This window comes from Anas platyrhynchos, chromosome 1 (genome assembly GCF_047663525.1).
Source record: "Anas platyrhynchos isolate ZD024472 breed Pekin duck chromosome 1, IASCAAS_PekinDuck_T2T, whole genome shotgun sequence".
NCBI classification, from domain to species: domain Eukaryota; kingdom Metazoa; phylum Chordata; class Aves; order Anseriformes; family Anatidae; genus Anas; species Anas platyrhynchos.
Window position 1 is genome coordinate 31,759,909 of NC_092587.1, and position 18,579 is coordinate 31,778,487.

Sequence of the window (18,579 nt, forward strand, 5' to 3'; positions counted from 1 at the left end):
AACAGCATCAGATCTCAGAGTGATCTAGAAAAATGAAGGCAATGGCTTAGAAAAAGGAAAGCTGCAATTCATGGGAAACAAATGCAAAGTTCTACATTTGGCCAGAGATACGTGGGATGAAAAGTGACAAGTTAAATAGTTTTTTTTTTGTTTGTTTGTTTGTTTTTTTATTATTATTATTAACCAAAGGATCTCAAAGATGATAGTCAATGACAAGTTGAAACAATAGATTTTTTTTGGGGGGGGGGGGAGGAGGCAAGAAACAGGACAGACATGGACAACAGCAACATAAGTTAAATTGGAATGTATTAACTGCTGCGTTATCCATATGCATCTAAGGTATTCCTTCCACACTGTTCAGCCTAGGCTATGCTTCTACTAACACCTTGTGTTTGGGGAATTTTCTTATTTTTTTTTTAAAAGTAAACTAACGCAAACAGCTTAAGTATTTATTAAATTAATTAATTTTGCCTTGTTTTTTTTTTTTTTTCAAAAACAAAACAAAACCTGGAAAAAATCCAGCTGTATGAAGAAACCTGAACACCTCATCCATACAGAACTGTTTAGAAAAATGGGTATGTTTACTCTAAAGAGAAGTATGTTACCAGCAGACCTTCTTAAGATCTGCAACGAAAAGAATACACTATCAACTCCAAAAAACAGTTGAATACCTCTTGGGCTTAAATTGTTACAAGGTAAATGTAGGTAAGGTTGTAAGGAAAACCTTATTTCACAAGCAGTTATGTGCAGGGATAGAAGGTCTAGGAAAGTTTGTAGTTTCCATAGAGATCTGACAAATGAATATTAGAAATAGAAGAGGAGTTGATCTTGACTTGCTACAGTAGCATAAGCAATCTTATTTCCTTTCAGTCCTTCTTTCAGTGTTTCTTGTAATTTATTTTAAGAAAACAAATAATATATGCACAGATTAGGAAATACTGTAAAGGTAAAACAGAATATGGCAAGTCAAGGTTTAACGTTTTGATACAGTATCGATGAACAAGTAAGAAACGGTTTAAAACAAAAGAAAATGGATGAGGGATTCAAAGAAAATTTAGATATATCCAATACTAATTTTCTTTAGACACAGATAATGGAATTCATGTGAGTATATTAAACATCTATGTCTAATCATCCAGCTTCTCCTTACCGTCAGTGGAATGAAATTCACATTTCTTGGTAACAAATCATCTTACCCTAAAGAAGATGTCCAAAATAAGCACATGAATGATAGTAAATAAAAGAGACTCTTTCTCTTCTTTAAAAACAAAAAGGGGCTCAGGATGACTAACGCAGATGTACAATGTCTAGAGTTGGATGAGACGGGTCACTATTATCATTATTGTTATAAATCACAACCTGATCAAACATCCACTGCTTAACTTTCTTCCCAATAGAAAGCCTCTCCACATCCCCTTGTCAAAATCCATTAACTAAAGAAAAACAAACGCTCATAATCACAAGTATTGCTATATATACTCTGTTTCTCCTTGAACAACAACAACAAAAAAAGCAAATAACAAGGCAAGACTAGCATTAAAGGAGACAAATCTCTTCGGAGAATAGAAATATAACCACACAAGTTTTTTCTCCATAAATATTTGTGCAATGTCCACCACCCCTCAAAATAAGTTACAGTAATTCCTGGCTCAGAGTCTTTTGTAGCTGATACAATACATGAAAAGGGGAAAATGACCATTCTTAATGCTGGGAGAGCCTTTTCTTATACCAAATTGCTTATATTAAGCATATTCTATCATACGCAGCACAGGAAGAAGAACACAACCTGAAAGATGTCTTCTTTGGTTCAGTACATACCATTCATCATTTGAAAATATATTTTTTATCAATAGTTTCCTGGATTTTTCTATCGATAGTTGCCTGGCTTTCAAAGTACTAACTCCATCTTCTGCAATGGCAACCACAAATAAATAGATCGCAACAGCTTCCAGAAAAACAGACTCAGGAAAATAAATACAGTTCAGTAGAATTTGTTCAATGGAAGATGATCATAATTAAGGCCAGAAAAAAAACAACACCATCTAAAGAAAAGCAGAATTCAACATATTTTTCTGAGTACAAAATGCAATCTAAGAATTTTCCAAAATTCCATCACTAGCCACACAAGCTACTCCACTATTTTTGCAACTGATGTTTGAAAACAGCTGGTCAGATATTCCTTAAAAGAAAGTAATAGTTGAGACTTTGTGATTTTTTTTCTCCAGATGTACTCAGTGTTGCATAAACATTCCTGAAATGCAAGTAGATTCAAAGTGCAAGAAATGCAGATTTCAGTCTCATGTAAAGTGGAGAATTTTAATTAGACAGGATGTTTCTAAATGCCAAGCTGAACCAAATTGAAGCTGCTTTCTCCTATTTTGGGTCTCCACCCAGTTATGTTTTCTTTGATGCCCACTAAATGAAGCCCATATGCATCTATTAAAAGAAGGAAGGCATTCTCTCAATAGACTTAAAAAATGAGAAATCCTTCAGATACAGTACAAATGTTTTTAAAATGGCACTTCTAGCAAAGCTTCAGAAGTACATTTCTCAGACAGGGTCTTCAAAGGCTTCTACATCGTAACACCCCAAAGCAGATGACATTTCAGTATTTAGAATGTGACACATTCACTTGTGACACATCCTAACAGTATGCTTGTATGTTATACCCCCTTGCTTCTATTTAATTTAAATAAAGCTAAACATTGATTTGTAGTATGACTACATTATTAAAATACCCATGCAGAAAAACACCTGTATCAATGGGTAATATTATATTTACTTACATTTTTAAGGAGGACAGATGTTCTATATTATCCATTAGATTTGCAATAAATTCATTATCTTTTGTGAATATAAACAACATTAACTCCTGTGGATCTGCTCCTTAAATGTTTACATATGACACACAGGTGTAAAAATAAATCACAGAGAAGTCCTTAAAACATCAGGATACACTTCAACATACTCATTTTCTCCCACATCTAAATTAGCCACTGGCAAGAAAAAAGCAATTGTTGCCATGCCTATGTGAAAGAAAAGCATAGGTTCTAGTGGAACAATCTTTTTTTTTTTTTTTTTTTTTTTTTTTTAATGTCAGAACACAAACACTTGAAAAAGTCAAATTGAAATTTAAAGTAGGACTATACCTGAAACTTCACATGGTTTATGGGATTTCTGATACTTTTTATTAAATTCTTCATGCCTGTATATAAGATGTGGTTTGTTATGCTCATCTTCATGTTCACCTCCATCCGTTTTCATGAGAGGTTCTAAAAAATATTCACCATCATGTGTTTTAAAGGTGCCCATCTGAAAGCAAGAGAAGTAATTGATTTAATTTGCACTAAAATACCAATATAAAAGCAATTCTAATGGAAGTAAACAATTTAAAATAGTATTTTTAGAATAATAGAAATAAATTTGCACATGAGATGGAGGAAACTTCAGAAAAGCTGCAGAGGCGGAAGCTGGAAGTAAGGCAAAGTTTCTCTTTCAGAATCTGGTCCCACCAGTGTAAACCATAACAAAGACTACCTTAGGTATTACATATCACATAAACATATGTAAATGTTATACAGAGTTAATGCAACAAAGAAGATCAGAGAAGTCAAAACAATCTAGGCATACCCAAGCAAGATCACCTGGGAAACTGTGCAGAAGGGAGTGGAAGCCATCAAGAAATTCAGGATTTGTGTTGTCTGAGTTCTAGATGAGATCTTATTGTCCTTTATATCACTGGCATTTTTATTCTAAACTTGCATTTTGTCCACATATTAGCAACAGTGTTAACCGACTATTCTTTTCAGTATTTTTAAAAGACTGAAACTAGTTTCAGGAATTCAGAGTTGACAGTTTCATAAATATGTTTCTTCTCTCGCTTTTTTTTTTTTTTCCTCCTAGGGGACACACATGGTTAACTATGTACTGGGAACCAAAGAAACTTGATTACCAACCAAAGCACTGGCATACATACAAAGGAAAAGAACAGAAATTAAGCTCCTTTTCCCACCGCCCCATAATCCATTCAATTACAAAACCCTAACATGGAATCTCGTCCTTCTCTCTGCACTTCTAACAAAAAATCATGGTTTCCTATGGCTTTAGTGCCATATTTCAGAAGATTACGAAAAGATGTGAAACAAAAGATGTGTAACTAACAGAGGCGAGGACAGGAGCAAGCCTCGCTTAGAAACTACACAGCAACAAATGAGGACATAGTTTTATAAAACACAATTGAGGCTAGTGCAATTGCTAGAAGGAGAAAAAAACATGTGAGAATTTCAATTTACCACTCAGAAAGAGTGGGTGCATTGCATCCTGCTGACTGTTTTGCCGTATTAGTGAGGCATTTTATCCGTTAAGAGAACAGCAAACATTTACATTATATGGATTAAGAGATTAGGTATTCAAGGCAACCTTGCAAATGAAGAGTGAGTGGCAGAGCAAGGTATGTAAGAATAGATGTGAGAATTGTTTTGTTTTCCAGCAGCCTACAGAAGTCTTTTAAAATCTGCTGCAGGCTACTTTTGTAACCAGGGCGTTACACCTGAATTATATTATCCACTTGAATTCAGGGCCCATCTAGCAGTGGCCAGTTTTCTGTTTTTAAAAGACTGTTACGTTTCAGGTACATGTCAGACTATCTGTAATCCTACCTGTTAAGTATCATCCAAAATTGTAAACACACCGTGGTTGAAGCCTCTGCATCATCTTTGTTGTAGCATGGAAAAGAGTCCCAACCTCACTAAATATTTCCCCTCAAGACTTGTAAAAATCTCATTTCAGTAGAAATCCTTTCCCCCCACCTCAGTTTCAAACATTTAAATTGTTTTCATGCTGGATCCTGAATGTGTTCAGAACAGTCTCTTCACACGTGTGTTTTCAGGACATGTTTACAGAGGACTGCAGACTGAGTGCACAGGGAATGCTATCTACCGTCATGAGAAGGGTCTCCAAAACCTAGGGTCTCTTGAAAACAGCTCTGCTACAGCTTGTCAGTTAGACCAAAGTAGGTGAAACTTTCTGGGCAAAATGACAGGGACAGATCCTATCCATAAAGGGCAAAGCAGTAAGAAGGGATGCTAAGACTCACATCGATGCTTTTGTTTGAATTGTCCAAGTCCAAACCACCCAAGCAGCATAAGTTCAGGTGCACATGATTTGTGAACAAACATGCTAATTAATTCTTTTCTCCTGGCATATCCTAAGCCCTATTTCTAGGTAACAGAGTCTTTTATTATTATTATTATTATTGTTATTATTATTATTATTATTATTATTAAGATTTAATAAGAGCAAAACCTTTACTGCTACTACTTTATTCCCCCATGTACATTTTATTTTCTTCCTACTTCTAACAGCTAGAGCAGGTTCTTTATTGGCTTCTTCCATGGCTTTTCCAATTAACAGGCTTTCAGATCTTACAAAGAAATGGTTTCAGCTATGACAAACATACCAAGTATGAGAATAATAGCACAGAACTAGCAAGGAAAGAGTTTGTGCTGCATTTTCAGACTCATCTTCCACAATAGCAAACTTCCATCAGAAAAAAAAAAAAAAAAAAAAAAAAAAAAAAAAAGATTCAAGAACAAGGGTTTATATCTCTACCATTTCACACTCAAAAAAATAATAAAAAAAATTACTAAGATGTTTTTGAGTGAAATCAATAACTTTGAAAACTCCACTCAGCTTCCTGAACCTGTACTCAGTCAAATGCTACAAGTAGTACGCTACCTAGGAATTCAGAATTACATTTTTGAATACATTGACCTACCCAGTCCATAGAGAGAGTCAGCACAAGGCATCATGGCAAACCCAAGTCAGTCTAACATTGCTGATTTCCCCTCTTCTCTTTGGGCACTCCCACACTGCACTTCAGCACCAGCAATGCAAAGTGCACTGACGTCTCTCCAGGTAAAATCTATGCCTTCTATCAAGGAAAATTATTTTTCAACCAAAATAGCAAGGGTTACCTGGGAACAGAGAACGATTTCTCCTGAAAATAAATACATAAATAAATAAAAAGCTTTGTATCATCAAAAGCTTACTGCAAAACCAGACTCTCAGGTACCTCAGAAGGCGCTCTTATGCCTGCCTATCCCATGGGGCCTAACTATAAATACACAATATCAAATGCCTGGCAACATCTGGGCATAACTTTCATCACCTTATAGTTTAAATATTTCAGTCAGAACTCATACAAGTATCTTCTTAACTGAAATCCAGAATCCTGTCCTAACAGTCAACACATTGAAGACATCTAGGGAAAATAGGCAGGTAATTTTCCCTCTTACAAGCTACTCAGAAGTAGCAGTAACTGTGCTTAGCTCTAGTTTACATTAAATAGAGAAAATGCCTAAAAAGCAAAGGAACAAATTCTCTTTCGTTAAAAACAGCAAAGAAAAAAAGAATACATCATAAGCTTACAACCCAAGAAGTTTGGACAGACAGCTGGAAGGGAGGAATGCTCCATTACATTTCATGCCTTCAGAATTGTTCTTAGTTTTTTCTCTCCTCAACAGTTTATGGATACACAAGTAGTAACTACTGCCACTGACTGGTTAGGAACACCTCCCAGCAGCAGCCCATGATAACTGTGCAAGTTCAAGTGAACTCTTTGTAATGCAAGTGAAAACACAAAGGGTAAGAGACAAAAAAAGTGCTCTGACTTAAGAACAGAGCATTATAACTGTAATTTAAAACCCAAGCAGACATCACAACTTATTTAACAAACACCAGTGAAATAAATTTGGACTGGAATACTGAACTAACAAAAATCCAAGCTTTGGGAGACAGCAACAGCCATATGTGATTGCGGTCAGATTAATGAGTGGAAACCAGCATCTCAGAACGCAACTCTGTCAAAAGAAAAAGTTAAGAGAAGCTAAGCTTAAAACCACTAATATCAATTCTTAGACTAAAGCTGGATTTTGATTAACTACACATGGTTTTCTCCTTGTTTGCCAAGCACAGAGGTCTACAAACTACGCTGTTCTGCCTGGTGTGCAGTCCTTCATTCACAAAAGCAATGCTTCTTCTGGTGACAGATCCTGCAGATACAAATGGAGCCGTTACTGTGAGTTAGACTCACTAGGAAGAGGGCTGTAGGATCCAAATGAAAAATACTTTGGTAAAAACAAATAAACCAAACAAAGTCACTTAGATGTACAGAGGCAGGTTGTTGAAACAGGAGCCCAAGCATTTGCAGGAAATGAAATCAGAAATGAACTGGATTTACTTATCAGCCACAGATGCCTCTCAAATCATGTAACAAGAAATCTGCCCTAAACATTCTATTTCTGTTCTCAGATAAAGAGGGAAAAGTACATTTAAAAGATCTCTTCAGTGGAAATGGAATACAAAACTGAAAACAGTCTCTTGCACATCATAAATAAGTGGTCCAAAGAAAGTAGGAAAGAGTGAGCACTACCCAGAGCTGTGTGCGTATGCACAGATTTGAGGAAATTTATGAGAAAGCCCACATGAGAAAGAGAATTTATTTCTTGGATTTAAAATCTTCTGGATGAGCTAGACACAATATATTGAATCAAGGTTCAACGGATCGATGCTACTACTCACTCTGTATGGTATGTCTCCATGGTTTAAAGTGGCTTAAAAGTCCATAGTCTTAATCAATGTCTTTGCTCTATTCCAGGAGTAGTAGAAATAAGTATTGCAGAATTTATGGTTGACGTACGGACCATACCCATACACAAATTACATCCTTGTGCATAATGGCAACTTGGAAGAACACATGGAAGACATAAGGGATATACAGCAGGTTTCAGAAACATGGAATTAATCTTAATATGTCCAACAGCAAAATTGGAAAGATTTCAGAAAAATGCTAACCGAATGACTGAAGTTCTGGAAAACATGACTCCAAACTGGCAGACTCCCTCCCAGGTGAGCTCTGCTCCTACACTTAAGTATTTTCCATGCCCTCGTAGCAGAGCTTCTCAACTCCAGCTCAAAATCTGCAAGTAGTTTACAGCACAGGTACTTTCTCAGTCAAAGTAAGCTAGAAAATACCTTTCTTATGTATTATTCTCTCTCTCTCGTTCAGTGTTGTGTTAATTCAAAACTCTTCTGAATAATGTGAGAAGCCCTTCACCCTTCTCTGCCTGTTCCACTGTTACGTTTTCTAATGAAAGACCTGAGAAGAATAGCCTGATTAGTTCACTGAAGGAAAAAAGCATTAGAGGTTATCTGATCATGGTACAGTGCCAACATCTGGAAGAGAGATTTCTACCAGAAAATAAAGTAGAAGCACAATAAGATGTAGTGGTTGCCAGCTCATTTATGAAAACTACAGATAATAAAGGAAATAGTAATAAAATAGTAAAAAATATACCATCTAAACAACATTAAAAAATCTGCCTAGCAGTGAAAAAATGTTATCTGGTGGAACGCCTTTTTAGGAGTGATTAGAAACACCATTACATTTCAAGCTCTTAAAGACTGATAGACTAAAGTGCTAAAAAAAAGAATGGGGAAGAATATTTAATCATCATTCGAATTGTATGATCTGACTTCATATTTCCTCATAAATTTCTGTGACTCTAATGTTTTCTGTGACACTAGGATTTCATTAGTAGATAGAAATCATACCTTTGGTGTACTAAATCACACCTGTAAACAGAATTAGTAAGGTTCATCCTTGCTCAGAAGTATCCTCATCTGGGAAGACAGGTCCCTAGTCACTGGCTGAATACAAGTTCCAATTTGGAATTACATAATTAAGTTCCACCTAAAATCCTGAAGGGCTCTTACCTACTAGTGTGTTTGAAAACTGTAGTCTCGGGCCCAGTGCCCTAGCAGCCCCCCAACAGGTTACTTCCACTCAGGAACACACAAATAAGACCAAATTTCTGTTCTGCATAACAGCGTAGGGGAAAGCTTGTACATGTGGGAAGTGGAAAACTCAGTGGTAGGTACCCTGAGTATCTCTTGGTAAGACTATTCCAGACAACAAAAAGCCTGGCTGAAGCCAAGTAAAATGGCATTTCTGAAGTTTCTAAATACAATCTGGAGTAACAGACTAGCTAAATAGCGGAGAACTTGAGAGTGTTATAGTAACAATCTCAAGGACAGCTGGAAAAAGCAGGCAGAAAAGCCTGCAGGGATCGCAGCAATTAACAAGATTCATTGGAGTGGAAGGAAATGAGAGGGCCAGTTTATTTATTGTTACCTTTATATAAGATTTACAGTGAACTACTCAGACAAATTGATTTTTTAAGAATGTAACAGCTTTTGCTACTGAAACATTTCAGATTTCAATATAGAAAAGTAGTTATTCTGTAACATCCAGTGAAACTGCAAAGTGGAGTGTACGTATACACAGATTTAGTTGGTTTCAAACACACATGAATAAGCTATCATAAGCTATCATCAAGCTAAGTATTCTCCTAGAGCACAGTCCTAAGGGATCCTCCACAGGAGAGTCTGGAAGGAAACTCCACCATATAACCTTGCCTGTCTCAGTGAATGAGAATCACACAGAATCATACAGAATTATCTAGGTTGGAAAAGACCTCAAGATCACCAACCTCTGACCTAACACTAACCAGTCCTTCACTAAACCATATCGCTAAGTTCAACATCTAAATGTCTTTTAAAGACCTCCAGGGATGGTGACTCCACCACTTCCTGGGGCAGCCCATTCCAATGCCTCACAACCCTCTCAGTAAAGAAGTTCTTCCTAACATCCAGCCTAAAACTCCCCTGGTGCAACTTCAGCCCATTCCCCCTCGTCCTGTCACCAGGCACGTGGGAGAACAGACCAACCCCCACCTCGTTACAGCCTCCTTAAAGGTACCTGTAGAGAGAGCGATAAGGTCGCCCCTGAGCTTCCTCTTCTCCAGGCTGAACAAATATAGCTCCCTCAGCCACTCCTCATAGGACTTGTTCTCCAGACCCCTCACCAGCTTCGTCGCCCTTCTCTGGACTCTTTTGAGCACCTCGATGTCCTTCTTGTAATGAGGGGCCCAAAACTGAACACAGTACTCGAGGTGCGGCCTCACCAGAGCCGAGTACAGGGGGACGATCACCTCCCTAGCCCTGCTGGCCACACTGCTTCTTATGCAAGTCAGGATGCCATTGGCCTTCTTGGCCACGTGAGCACACTGCTGGCTTATATTCAGCTGACTATCCACCAATACTCCCAAAAGAAGCAATATTGCATTTGAGATTTATCCCTGTTTAGGAAGAAGTTCCTAGCTTCGATGTTTTAAGAACACGCAGAACCACCTTTCACCCTCCTGGGGAGGTGAATAGCTCCAAATGGACCTTTCAACCTCAACCTCACATACATCACCAGGCAGTTATCACTCAAGCACATACGGCTAAAGCTAGATTTTCACCTTGTTTTAGTTGATCATGCAGTAGTTACCTGGAGAACTTCTGTCGATGTATGTACACCCAGAAGGTACGGTCTCTTTTCATGGTCTAACTTAGCTACCATAACCTTGCTGTTTTCTACATGAAAGTAGATCATGAAAGCAGAACTGAAGCTACTGCAGATCTGATATCTCACATGGAAAGCCCATCAATATCCCCCAAGCACGCACAATCCCCTGGGATCCATGACAGCTAACTGTTGACTGCCCCAGGGGGTGGAAGCATTAGTTTCAGTGGTTTAGTTCTTCTGGTGACAGAGGGCCACATGATGTGTCCTTCCTCCTCCCCTAACTCAACCAACTGCTTATGTTCATGCACAACACCCTCTGTATGCTTCCCAAAAGATTAGTTAAGCAAATCCAATCTTCTGTGACTGCACAAAGCCTTCCAGCAAGTCCACCTGTGTCACAAACCCAAACCAATGAAAAATTGATTGTGATCTGTAAAAAGTAGCAGTGCGACGAGGCCACAGCCATCAGAACAATTTATCTGACAAATAGAATGTGCTCAAGAAGCTGTCAGGAAAGAAGGCTGCCAGACACGGGATGTGGGCAAAAGGCAGAACAGAGATTGCTGAACATCTTATGTCAAGGATGCTAAGCCACCTGGGACACGCCTAGAGGAAGGAAAGTTCTTGTAGAATGGCTGGTCAAAAGAGTAAACACACACATACTCAGAGCCTACTGTTTCTGATAAACATTTTCTGTGACAGACCTTCAGCTGTACGATTCCCGCCCCCATACATTTTCTTAGTTTAAAGTTTCATTAATTCTGCCTGTATTTGCTGGTCTGTGCTGGTCCCTGTGTAGAAAACAAACCAAAGTAAGAAAGACAAAAATTGCAATGAAATGAAGTCCACAGCAAAAGACAATGTAAAAGCCAAAGCAAAAGAAGAAATGATCAGAGAGAAAAGAGAATAAAAAAATAAAGAAAGATTCAAATGAAGAGATTTTTGTACTCTATTGCTACACAGATCCTTCCACTGTAGAGAAAGTGGGGTTCAACCTACTTCCTAATATGTTTTCATTCTGTTTAGCTAAAAAATGTTACTTGAACAATCAAAAAAAATATCTTTTACAGAAGGTCCTTATACCTGAACTCATTTCATGCTTGTGAGGGATAAAGTAAGTGCAAGGGGCTATAGTGGTAGCACTGATTTTTTTTTTGTTGTTACATTGCAGGGCTTCAGGGCTAGAGGACTCACCTTGTACACCTATATGACAAGTGAAACCAGAACTATTAAGTAGAAGTCGTTGGGTCAGTCTGTCAGCACTAATAAGACTTGGTTTGTCCAAACAAGAAGTGATTCTCTTGACATTTTAACATGACTTATTCCTTGTTTATGATGCAATCTCTACATTAAGATAAAATCTACAGACACTAGAATGTGGTGAAGATTTATAAACGTGACCTGAATGCTGGAAACTAATTTGCCTTTCAGATTTAGAAGGCAACTTTTTTGAAGTGGCAGCTGCTAAGTTGCATTAAGTTACCTTAATGCATATCTTTCAGTTACAAGTGTTAAATGTTCTCTTTGGAAATAAATCACTGTAGTTTAATTCACTGAAGCTACCAGTACCACACAGCACAAAACAATGGAGGCCAGAACGATAATGGGAAGGAGGAGTACGTTACCTACATTACAACTGCAAAAGAAGCTATATGCTGACTATACTAGTAATAGTTTATAGCTCCTGCACAATTGATTTTTTAAATCAAAAAAATAGAATTTCATTAAAATAAATTCCAGAAATGCCTACTTTCCCTAAAAAAAAAAAAAAAAAAAAAAAAAAGGACCATTGTAGTTATACACAGCAGACAAGATGTTTTCAAGACCTCCCAAAAAGGTGATCCAATGATCCCCAGTAATAAAAAATAAGCACAGCCTCTTGTACTGAACAAATTTTAAAGATCCACTTCAGTTCATTTTTACATGGAGAATGGCAAGAATATGAGCTTGATGTGCAATAAAGGGGCTTCCTTGAACTCCTAAGTTGACTGCAGGAAGCTGATTTGCAAATTCATGCAAGAAGAAAATGCACGTGTACTCCTAATTTTTGCCAGTCACTTAGCATGTGACGTTTCTCTATACCCCAGAGACTGGGGTGTCCCTAGACCCTATAGACACCCAAAGAAATGTTGGTTTCTTCTTTACTTAACTTTCCTTCTCACAGTAGAATCACATCAAATACCTTTGGCATTTAGGCATTCTCCCAGTTCACAAAAACAAATTTTAGCTGTCCCCAGAGTCTGGCAACACATCCCTGACCTCCAAGGAAGAATACCAGGCTTCTCAAGGGACTAAACAATTTCTTCTATAGCATTCAGGATAAAAAGCAAAATAACTTGAAAAAGCTCTTTTTTTCTTTTTTTTTCTTATTTTTTTTCTTTTTTTTTTTATCTCCTGAGTATGTTGGTAACCCAAGGCTTGTTCCAGTTAAAACTCGTTATATCTGCCTCACATATTGATACTTTACTCATTGATATTTGTCAATCAATTTGTAGCCTATGTTATTGAAAGTTAAATTAAGCGTTTTTACCTCTGATTTTGCTGTCTGGATAATGTTTGAGAGGTCACTTTAGTCCACATGAATCCAGTGACATCCTCAGCAGATCTTGTTTCCCATGTCTGTAGGAAGTTAAAGCTGACCAATGCAGTAAAAGCAAAAAAAGATATAGAACTTAGGAAAATAAAGTGAAATAGAGTTTGAAATTTCAAAAATTACTCTCAAGATATAAGAAATATGCCTGTATGTGATCAGATGTTCAGCTAGGCACTCAGGCCATCACTCCAAATGACCTTCTGCCTTTGACAGCCTCTCGAACTTCCCTAATTACAGACTCCCTCCTAGCAATTACTACAGGCTCCCTGCTGACCTTCTAACCTCCCTTTGCCATTTGCATCTCTGAACCCAGGGCACGCTCTGAAATGTAACACAACAAAACTGCATACAGGGTGTCAGGAGCCATTAAGCAAAACTCCACGGGTACTCTGGGCCGTACATGCTCTTGGCACACTCAGAAAAAGGCTTAACTGAGGGTGAAAAGGGAAAGCAGAGCTTGAGGGGGAGAACACAACCTGAGAATGCAAACAAGAGGAGAAGGAACTTGGGAACCAGCAGTGCAGCTGCCAATGGAGGCAGCGCAGAGGTTGGGGACAGGTGTCTACAGCATACAATGAGCGAGTGCAAGTACCTAGTATAACTTCAGATCACTCTCAGGCAGATCTTCAGAGCAAATTTTTAAGATTCCATTGTTAATTTTCCTGTATATTTTTTTTTTCCCCTAAGTCCACAATCCTTTTTTCATCCCTAGCTTTTACAGCATTGGTCTGCAGCAACTGCCTCACAGATGCAAGTTTGGAAGATACAATTATACCTCGTAATTCTAAGCAACCCCTCCTATTTTAATTTCTATACACCAAGCTGAAGCTCAGCAAGGGAGAAAATGGATCTCAAGAGACTGGATTTTACTTCAGATAAATATAATACAGGGTTGCTGAGTCACTATAGTCCAGTTTCTACCAACTCACAATAAATACCTCATCTTACCTCAACTGTAGTTCTTAAATCACATAAATCTTTGCATTTGTTCACAAAACAGGGTGCAGTTCAATAAAAGATAAATAACTGACCAGGTAGTTTTTGCAGGTACGTTTGTTGAATGCACAAAACAAACATATTTTAAAAATCCTGAGAGAAAAAAAAAAAAAAAAGAGAGAGAGAGAGAGAGAGAGAGGTATCTTTTCACTAGATTTTCTAGCCATGACAACGGTCCTAAAACATGAGGACAGCTGTGCCCAGGAGTGCAGAATGTGTTCAGGGGGGACAAGATTTCACAGAAAAAAAAAAAAAGAAATAAAAAAAACTCTGCCCCCCTCCTTTTATGTCCAGTCTTCCTTTTCAAAGAAATTCCCTCCCCTGGTACTCATAGAATCAAAAAAATTGTTAGGGTTGGAAAAGACCTCCCAGATCATCTGGTGCAAACCATCCCCCTACCGCCAATGTCACCCACTGAACCATGTCCCTTTAGCACCACGTCCAGCCTTTCCTTGAACACCCCCTCTCTGGGCAACCCGTTCCAGTGCCTGACTACGGATGAGGAAGAACAGTAGACTGAAAGCTCTGAGTCAGGTTAGGAGGATACTCTGTGCACGTGTCAACAACATATCTCCTCGTCCTCATACAATCCCTCTTTGGGAGCTACAGTCATGTACCACAAGAAGTGCACCAGCCACCATGTGAAGTTTTGCTTCATCTTCTCAAAACCTTACTGGGTTCATTAGCAAAGGGAAGGCAGCCACAATGCTGGGTTGTCACAGGCTGTGCTCCCCAAGGCGTTGTCTGCCTGGGCAAAAGGTGAACCAAGCAGTGAGAGAAAGTCCTGGGAGCTCTGGGACAACAAGGACTTTGGTGGTGGTTCGGACAAGGAACTCCTAATGACAGACAGACAATAATGAAGGACATGAGGACCAGCTGGAAGCTGCAGTGAAAGCTTACAAGGATCATCTAGAAGAGGAAAAGGCTCAGTTAACTAGCATTCAAGGATTTCTGAGTGGAAGAACAGACCACAGTACAAGTGAAGTGGAGAAAGTGACAAGAGAAGTGAGACATTTGAACTACCACAGCTAAGAAGGTCTTGTGCTGAAGATTTGAGAACTGCTAAGTAATAGGCAGCTGGGACAGCTTTGAAGTGTGGTAGGTATGTGTTTCTCAGAGAAATGATTTTCAGCACATGCGGCTCCTTCAAGCAATAAGAAGAGATTATTTGCAGGGAGAGGATTAAAACAGGCAATAAAAGTCATGAAAGGAGAAGATTTTAAGCTTCTCATGTTTATTACAGAGTATGACGCTATCCCCAGTCCCATGGTATATGAATGAACAACAACATGAAAACCTATTTGCAGTTATTTGTGATTCCTCCTTTTTTCTACTTCCCTTTGAGCTAGGCATACAACATACTGAGGGCTTTGGTATAGGTTCTAGTTGGATTTTGTATAAAGCAGGTGAAACAATGAGATCTGTCTGTAAAGAAAGGTACTTAGGCAAAACTGTGATGAATTCAGAATTACTGGTTTAGAATACTTGCTTCTTCAGTAATTTCCACAGAATAGCCCAAGTCTAAAGGCTTCAAACCCAAAGACAAGATGGCCTTTATCCACATATCCAAGAATAAGCACTAGACAGTAGAGGTGTCTCTTGGAAGTACCATTTTTTTTCTGATCCTCTTTTCCACCACACATATTGCCTTCTTTTAATATGCATCTCTCTTGCCCACACGCATCCAGCCAACTCCATTCTATCTTCTATATGCCACCAGAAAGAAACTAGATTATCATACCACTAGATTTTTTCACTTCTCAGAAATAAGTCTTGCACCTTTACATTCCTCATTGGCTGCAATAGAAACCTTGTCGCAACCTCAACTGTCATTCACAGGAAAGTTTACAACATTGTATATTTAAGGTGTGCAACTATTTTAAAGCACTGCAAAGGAATGGCTGGTTTGGCAACAATGGTAGCTGTCAGTCATCTGTCCTCAGCATTTCAATAAACAGTAATATGGTAAAGCACCAGATATCATGTCTTCACAGAATCACCTAGGTTGGAAGAGACCTCCAAGATCACCGAGTCCAACCTCTGACCTAACACTAACCAGTCCTCCACTGAACCGTATCACTAAGCTCTACATCTAATCCTCTTTTAAAGACCTCCAGGGATGGTGACTCAACCACTTCCCTGGGCAGCCCGTTCCAATGCCTAACAACCCTTTCTATAAAGAAGTTCTTCCTAATATCCAACCTAAACCTCCCCTGGCACAACTTTAGCCCATTCCCCCTTGTCCTGTCACCAGGCACGTGGAAGTCTTGTCTCTAGATACAAAACTATGAAATGCACCAACACAGTACAACGGCTTTGACAGACAGCTGTGTGGTACTATTTCTTCGTTATACCTTTAGGAAAAAACACACTGGATACTATCAAAGTACAGTAAAGAACGCATTTCAATGGAGTTTTGATTCCTTTGCTCAATTCAATTAAGTAAAGAAGCATTTTACAGTCAAACTCCCAGTGAAGTCAATAGGGATCTTCCCATTCACTTTAACAGAAAGACAATGAAAGAGCACTGCTGTGCGTCTACTGGAACATGACACATGGCTACAGGGTGACTGAAAGCACAGGAAGAAAAATATCAATACTAGTTCTTCTCTCATCATCTCAATCACCATTGTTTCGCACTCATAACCACATCACATCCATCTAGCTGCAGACACATAACTGATGCCAACTCACAGCAGCATTTTGCTAAAACAATAGCTTACTGAGCTTCTGATGCATGGTTTTTTCCCTCCGTTATAATGCCGTGAGTGTCAAGAGTTACATCAACCAACTCTACGGCTGGCCAGCAACCGATCCTTTGAAAGCAGCGTTTGTACATCCCGCCAGAAGCGGCTCATCATGACCACACGCTGCCAACGCCAAGACATTTCGCGACCGACTACTTGGAGCGACGCCCAAGAACTTGCAGCTCGGCTCCGTGGTGAAGGCATCCCCCTACACTTCTTTAGGGGAGGGAAAAGAGCGTGAACAGAGACAGAAGGGAGCAACCCGGGTGCTTACCAAGCCGCCGCAGATGCTGAAGACAGCCATGTGCGCCTCCTGTGCATTGACGTGCCCACGGTAGAAGCAGTGGCGCAGATCTGGGGTCACCTGCTCCCGCGGGGCCCCGACGTGCACCGTGGTGTACTGAGCGGCGATGAAGGCGGCATCAGCGCTCAGGTTGAGCTGGAAGACCTGCCCGTAGGCAGCCAGCTGGTAGTGCGTGCGGAAAGCCAAGGGCTGCGGCGGATCCCCCGAGCTCCTCTTCCTCCTGCTGAAGTGATGCGTGCGAGGGAAAGCTTCGCCGAACTCATTCACCCGCACGGGCGTGACGATCTCGTAGGAGGACAGCCGCTTCACCAAGGTCTCTGCAGCGGACAGACGGACAGACGGACGCTCAGCCTCCCCGGGGCAGCTCGGCAGCCACCTCCGCCCGCTCCCTGCCGCTGACAGTACCGAGCCGCACGGCTCCCCAGAAGCTCCCCCCCCTCCAGCTCCGCGGCCCCTTCCGCAGCCCCCCGGCACCCCCCGGCCGCCTCCTCCTTTGTTGCCGCTCCTTTACCTTGCCCGGGGTGGAAGCGGAGCCCCCGCGACCCGGCGCCCAGCAGGGCGAGGGGGCAGAGCACGGCCGCCAGCCACCCCGCCGCCCGCATGGCTCGCTCCGCCCGCGGCGCGCCCGGGGGCCGCTGCCTCAGCCGCTGCCACCGCTCGGCTCCCTCATGCCGCCCCCAGCTCCCCTCCTCTCCTCCTCCTCCTTCTCCTCTTCTCCTCCTCCTCCTCCTCCTCGGTGGGCGAGGGCGGCCCGGCCTTTCCCTCCTTCCCTCCCTCCCTCTCTCCCTCCGCCTTCCTCCTCTCCCTCGCCCCTGCCGCAGCCGCCGCAGGCGAGGCTGCCCGGCCGCCTTCAGGCGGGGGCCATCCCCGGAGCCGAGCTTCAAAGCGGGGCCGCCCCCGGGGCAGCACGGCCCCAATGGCGGAGCGCAGCCGCCCGCCGCGCAGCGCCTCCTCCGCCCGCGCCCCGCCGGCAGGCTGAGGGGGGACGGGGCCCGGCCGGCCGGAGGGGGAAAGGTGTCACTGAAAGGGGAAAACGGGGCTTTGGGAGCAAACGCCGGGTGTGGTTATTTTTTGTTTTGAAGGAGGATCGGGGAGGTTGGCAGTCCCGGGTTCACCCCGAGAAGGGCAAAGGGAGCTCCGTGAGGTTCGGGGGTGGCCCATCAGCTCCTGTGGTTGTCCACATGCAGCCCGCTGACCGCCTTTATGGTACCGGAGTTTTTACACACGGGTAGGGTGAGGACCTCTTCACGCACAGCTTTGAAGGAAGGGGATCTCGGCACAGAGCGCAGCCTGACACTGTGGTGTCAACAGACTCGACTTGTTGTTTAACGCCGAATCCCCTGCTTATTCTGTCTGGGCAAAGTCTTCATAAAACTGCTTAAAGCAGCATTCAGGAAGGCCCTGCATCCATTATGTGGAGATTACAGACTATCAACCTTGCTGAAAATGGTTTGTTTGGAGGCTCACAGTCACTATCAGCCAGTCTGCCCCAGCGAGCAGGAGGGCTCCCACCCCACCCCATGCTCAC

The 18,579-nt window shown here is 41.1% G+C and overlaps 1 protein-coding gene across 6 annotated transcripts in view; it reads right to left on the reverse strand.

Annotated features, from left to right (window-relative positions):
- Positions 1–17,809, reverse strand: part of ADAMTS20 (ADAM metallopeptidase with thrombospondin type 1 motif 20) — a 95,237-nt gene extending 77,428 nt beyond the window's left edge. For 5 of the 6 annotated variants that reach the window (XR_003497138.3, XM_027456988.3, XM_027456977.3 and 2 more), the window contains exons 1-3: positions 17,563–17,809; positions 17,022–17,368; positions 3,150–3,312 (exon numbers count right to left, since the gene is read on the reverse strand). Coding sequence is in view for 5 of the 6 variants with exons in the window: in XM_027456988.3 (XP_027312789.1) it covers positions 3,150–3,312; positions 17,022–17,368; positions 17,563–17,653 (601 nt within the window). In the remaining variant the exon portion in view is untranslated. Of the gene's footprint in view, positions 1–3,149; positions 3,313–12,941; positions 13,047–17,021; positions 17,369–17,562 lie in introns of those variants that run through there. The other variant, XM_027456993.3, reaches the window with a different exon arrangement.
- Between the last annotated feature and the right edge of the window lie 770 nt (positions 17,810–18,579).